Source organism: Podarcis melisellensis (assembly GCF_964234715.1).
Source record: "Podarcis melisellensis genome assembly, chromosome: 5".
NCBI classification, from domain to species: domain Eukaryota; kingdom Metazoa; phylum Chordata; class Lepidosauria; order Squamata; family Lacertidae; genus Podarcis; species Podarcis melisellensis.
In genome coordinates this window covers 52398444-52404383 of record NC_138537.1, presented here as the reverse complement: position 1 = coordinate 52404383, position 5940 = coordinate 52398444, and the positions used below count along the sequence as shown (strand labels likewise).

At 40.9% G+C, this 5940-nt stretch overlaps 1 protein-coding gene across 2 annotated transcripts; it reads left to right on the top strand.

Moving 5' to 3' along the window:
• Positions 1–1064: 1064 nt before the first annotated feature.
• Positions 1065–5085, top strand: LOC309369482 (prolactin-releasing peptide receptor-like). Of its 2 annotated transcripts, none has more exons than XM_081910265.1 (3): positions 1065–1158; positions 2594–2693; positions 3353–5085. In XM_081910265.1, the coding sequence occupies exon 3, from the start codon at positions 3358–3360 to the stop codon at positions 4408–4410; it is 1053 nt and encodes a 350-aa protein (XP_081766391.1). In that variant the 5' UTR covers positions 1065–1158; positions 2594–2693; positions 3353–3357; the 3' UTR covers positions 4411–5085. The 2 variants fall into 2 exon arrangements, with proteins under 2 accessions (XP_081766391.1, XP_081766392.1); XM_081910266.1 differs by having other exon boundaries at positions 1065–1219.
• Positions 5086–5940: the final 855 nt, after the last annotated feature.

Sequence of the window (5940 nt, the reverse complement as noted above, 5' to 3'; positions counted from 1 at the left end):
ACTTTCGTCTGAGTTTCTGGACCACCTTGATTGATTGATTATTTATTTATTTATTGCTGCTGCTGTTGCTGTTGGTTGGATATTTATTGTTTGATGTGAGCCACTTTGAAACTTTGGTTCAAAGTAAAATATAAAATAACAACCGTAATGACATATGGACAGTGGATCTGGTGATGTTTGAAAGAGTGAATGTTATGATTCCAGAGTGCAATGAGGTTCCTATTGTTGTTAGCCATGATGAAATTACCCTTCCAAAGTTTTAGTTATTAACCAGTTTGGAGACAATGTTAAAAGTCATGGAAAAACCTTATACTATTATCCATCCTATGGGAGTACTGAGGTGAGGGGTGGGAAGTATCTTTAGTTACTTATAAAAACATAGTTTCTATAATAACAATATAACAATTCCAACTAAGGCGGTGCTTTAAAGTAGTTGTGGACAGGTGATTCAGCATATATTTGTCAGAACCTCTCTTGGAAGCGTGGAACATTCTGTACTAGCTCACTGGTTGTTTCAGCACCATGGAGAGCATCCACAGCTTGTATATCCTGAATCTGTCAATGCGGGATTTGACAGAGACACTGACTTACCTCTCCATTGTACTATCAGCTCTAATGCCTCTATGATATTTCTACCTTCTCTGAAAGCTGGCAGATAAAAACGAGTTCCCTAAAGCATGTGTACTTAGTAACCCTCAGTATATGAAATGTTTTAAGGATTCTAATTAAATATTTCTAAATAGTTTTAGGTCTTTCAGTACCCAGAATCATGCATTTGGGGATGAGGGATAGATGAGAGAATACACTGAGGATTAATTAATATGGAAATTCTATTACATGCATATATTTCCCCCCAAGAAAATGAAGTATTGGAATAAAACGTGAGAGATTTCTGAAATCAAGAGGTATTGCAGTGGGGGAAAGAGTCTCAGTGCTCCAGCCAATGAACTCTTACCATTTGAAAAGTAAACAGAAAAGGGGGAGGGGAATGACATGATATGCCAGCAAAATCAACCTCTGTCCCTTTAAACTCTTGCTCATCAAACAGTTTGGCTGGTTTCACAAGCCAGGCAAAGCATATTGACTCGGGAAGACAGTGATACCAGTTCCTCGACTGCCTCTTCTTTGCAGTGAATAAGACAGCTTACCCAAGCAAAGGTAGGGTAAAAGATGTAGAAGCTGTGAATCCCACTTAGTTGATTTCTTCTGCTGACTAGTAGTAAGTGCATATTATTATTGCTTGTTTCTCAGCATCAGTTGCATGCAGCTTATTGTGTATGGTGCTCTTGCTCAGAGGCACTGAGATCTTGTTCAGCTCTTTTTGAACAGAGAGGCATATATATGTGATCAATAAATATCCCCTTAGTTCATGAACTTCTCTAAACCTGCATTCACTTGCGTTGCTCTTGTAATCAACAGTGTGTTCTCTTTATCTGATTGCCTCATTGTCTCTGCAATCTCCAGTAAAAACTTAAATTATATTATCACTATCTTTCCCCACATTTATCCTCTGAGAGATAAATGTCCCCCCTCCCATAATTTCAGCTGTCTGTTAAATGCATGTGCCTCAGAAGGTGGAGGTTGCACTTCTGCTTGTAGAAGAGCCATCACAATTTTGGAGGGCTGTTTATTTATATATATTTTTACCCAAAGTGTTCATCTTATTTCACTTTGAGGGATATGGAGACTTGGGTAGGGTGATGAGAAGTGGACTCCAGAATGTGTGAAGGACCAGCTTAAAAAAGAATGATGAGGGAAGACGTGTCCAGTGGTTAGTCCCACAGAACCTGTATGGATTATATCTGGTGTGATACAGACTGTGTAGGATTCCCTGATGTACGAAGAGTTCAGTCTGAACTTCCTCATTCTCTCTGATGAGAAAGAAAACTACACAAATACAAGGTATTTCCATGCACGTTTTTATTAGTGGGATCACTTCAGCTCACGTAAGCAACCACACAACTCTGGAGGCATAAAAATGCCAACCCATATTTCCCCCTATTTATTCCAGATTTATCCTTTCTGCAGAACAGCCAATCAATTTTAAAAACAGACAAACCCTTCTTGCCAATCACCTGTTTTTGATATCTGATTAACTCATTTGCGATATTGAGACCTAGTCAAAAACCAACTATTTTCAAATAGGCAGCCTCATCATTCTTCCTGCAAGGCATTTCAGACTTTCCCCCATCACTTATTGGACATTAGGAACATGGCGTGAGTGCTCTCTACTAGGGAAAGAACATGTATCAGGCATGCACATGCCAATCAGAAATATCGTCACAGTCCAGTTTAATTCCTAATCAGTTCTGTCTGGAAGTTCTGTAGTGTATTCAAACAGCTTTTTGCATGATAGTGCTTTATGTACTGGAGGTGATTAAATTATTTTCTCCCCAGCAGTGAAGAATTTACAGGATTGGGCTTGGCAGGCATGGAGGTTTGGCACATTTTTCATCAGTCCGTTTTGTAGATGGCTCAGCCAGAAGGTGCGTAATGATTAGCAGCAGTTGCAAAGAGACCTGTCTTGGGGAAGTTGACCTCAGTGCCCATGGTTTCAGAATCTGTAGCTAAAGTCTATTAGCTATTTTTCCAGATAGTCCAGCGTTTCATCGACTAGAAGAAAGACAGCTGGTGAAGTTGCAGACGATATCTGTGTGGAGATTCCAGAGGCAAAAAGATCCAGCAAGAGGAGGGTAACTGAAATTGTATTCTAAATTCCACCTCCACCTAATGTGAGCCAGTTTCTTGGGCCTAGTTATTTGTCCCCAATTTCCTTCTAATCTTGTCCACCCACCCTGTCTTCTACATTATCAGTTTTGGGCCCAAAATAATTGAATATATAGCAAGGAAAGGGGAGATGATTGTGCCTGCCACATCTAATATAGCAACTGCATTTTTTTGTGACTCTCATGCCTTCCCTCATTTTTAAATAAAGTTTGTAGCTCCTAGGGATCTATAGAAATCCTTTGAAATATGTGGGTGTTTGCTTGCTAAAGGCTCAGAAATCAGAGGATGAAAAATGTTTTATTATGCTGAAATGTGCATGCTGTTTTTCATCTTTTTCCAAAGCCTAGAATTTTTATAGCCTCTTTTATATGGAAAAGCATATTCACCCACAGTTCTTCATATCCCTTCCCCTTCTGCTCTCCCTTGTTCCTGACAAAATTTGACAATAATCAAATGACAAAATTAAATCAATTTCTATACATTTCTCCCTATTACATTAATATTAATGACATTATTGAGGTTGTAAACATAGATGTACTATTTTGAATTACAGATGCTCTTTAACTAAACACTGTAACAATAGGTACAGAGAACTCACTAATATCTATGGTTTATCATCCTGCAGGCCAAATGTCTGAGCTCTTTGAAGGTTCGGGTACCATTCCGACCAACTTCACTCCCGTGGCTTACAACATTGCTATGAATGGGACCTTGATGGTTTTCCATGGTTTGCAGCTAGTGCAACGGTTGAAGCTGTTGATCATTCTGATGTACACAGGTGTGGTCATTATTGGGATGGTAGGCAACTGCCTTCTGGTTCACGTCATCCTGCGTGTGAAGAAGATGCACAACGTCACCAACTTCCTCATTGGGAACTTGGCCCTTTCGGATGTGGCCATGTGCACCACCTGCGTCCCCCTGACTCTCGCCTACATTTTCGAGCCACGCGGCTGGATATTTGGCAGCGCAATGTGCTACTTTGTCTACTTCATGCAGCCGGTCACAGTCTATATCTCCATCTTCACCTTGGCCACCATCGCCGTGGACCGGTACATAGTAATCATGCACCCCCTGCGACGCCGGATCTCTCTGCAGCTCAGTGCCTACATGGTCCTCTTCATCTGGATTCTCTCCTGCTGCTTGGCGTTACCAGCCATGGCCCACACCTATTATGTGGAGCTGCATCAACAGGGTGTCATCCTGTGCGAGGAATTCTGGGGGGAGCAAGAGCGCCAGCGACAAGCCTATGCGTTGTGCCTGCTGCTGATCACTTACCTCTTCCCCTTGCTAGCCATTCTGATCTCTTACTTCAAGATCTTTCTCAAGCTGAAGAACAGGGTTGTGCCAGGGTGTGTTACTCAGACTCAGGCAGACTGGGACAGAGCCAGGCGGAAGAGGACATTCTGCCTGCTGGTCATGGTAGTAGTGGTGTTTGGGGTGTGCTGGCTTCCTCTCCACACTTTCAATCTCATCCGGGACATTAACATAAATGCAATTGATCCTTATTATTTCAGCCTGGTCCAGCTGGTTTGCCATTGGTTTGCCATGAGTTCAGCATGCTACAACCCCTTTATATATGCCTGGCTCCATGATAGCTTTAGAGAAGAGCTTAAGAAATTAGTGGTCTGGCATAGAAAAGTAGCTCCTTCTGGGCAAAGTGTGACTGTGAGTGTTGTGATCTGATCACTTCTCCTACAGTTGATTTTGCAGCTGATCTTGGGTCTATCATCCTGAGCCTCTAAGGTCCAGGTGCAAAATAAAAGTTTCAAATAACAGCACGCTGTATGCTGGCAAAAACCATGACTCCATGCAATGTGACATGTGTTGGTATCCAACTCCTATCAGCCCCGGCCAGCAAGGCTAATGATCAGAGATAATGGAGGCTGGAGAGCTAGAGGGCTGCCACTGATGTAAAGTAAATTCATAGCGTACTCTGCAGATGGATGGATTGGGGAGAAAGGAACACTGAAAGGGGGAGAATAGAAATTAAGAGTTGGCTTTTTTAAAAACAACAAGAACATTTCACCTTAAATCAGTATCAGTGAAAGTGTGTGGGTGTAGGAATTTCACTTCTTGCTTTGTCACAGTGTAGCAGAACATTGTTTATAAGGGATGTGAATGTCATTGATATCTAGTTTCTGTCTTAAAGTTCTGCATGTATAATACATAGCTTATAACTAATTATGACAACGGAGTCGTATTCAGACTGCAGGGAAATGCCAGCATTTCAAGCTACACTTGCAGAGGTTTCTGCACTTTATACTGTTTTCATGATTTGCAATTGCCTGGAGATAGTAAATGCTGAATTCTGTCTCTCACGCTTATCAAATTTGCACATCAGATCTGAGCAGCGTAGACATGGTTTACTGAACATTAGACTTCAAGCAAGACTCTCTTGATTACATTATCTTGGAATACATATGTTGTTTGTATGATTGTGAAATAAAAAGGACAACGGTGGTGATTTCTACCTGATAAAATGACACCTTATTGAAACACATACCAGAAGTTAAACTGGATGTTTACATGAACTTTAAGACGACATAGAAGACCAGGACAGAATGTAAGTGATACAAGACCTGCATCCAGGTCTCATTGTTAGATATATATTTGAACAGTGAGAAATCAACTGGATTTGCATTGAGTGATAATAGATTTCAGTGTGGCAAGTGCCGGAAAAGCAAGTTTCTCTTACCCTTGCACTCTACATTAAAACAAAACACCCTTTTGATTTCTAAGAGTGTGCAAATTTTATTAGAAATTTGCCATTAGCCAAGAGAATAGTGCCGTCTGTACAATTTTGTTAACACACATACAAATAACCTCAGGGCATGAGCAATGACATACAATTATGGGAAGACACACTTCTCTTACAGTTCAGAAAGTAATGCATATTCTTAACTGCTTTCTGGATTACTGGGTTACTATTAACCACTGGCAATGTTCCCTGTGAATGGTAGACACATTCAATAGATGTTAATGATATTTGGTTCTGTATCTAAGGCAGAGATGGGGAATATTTGGCCCTATAGATGTTGCTGCTGCCTAACTCAGCAGTCCCAGCCAACATGAACAATGATCAAGGATTTGTTTTTGGTGGGGTGGGGTGGGGGTGGTACTCCAACCTTAATCTAAGGTGTTGCTAAGGTGAAGTATTATTGGATGGGCAAGAATGGGAATTTAATATTTCATATTAAATTAGTATGGTTATGA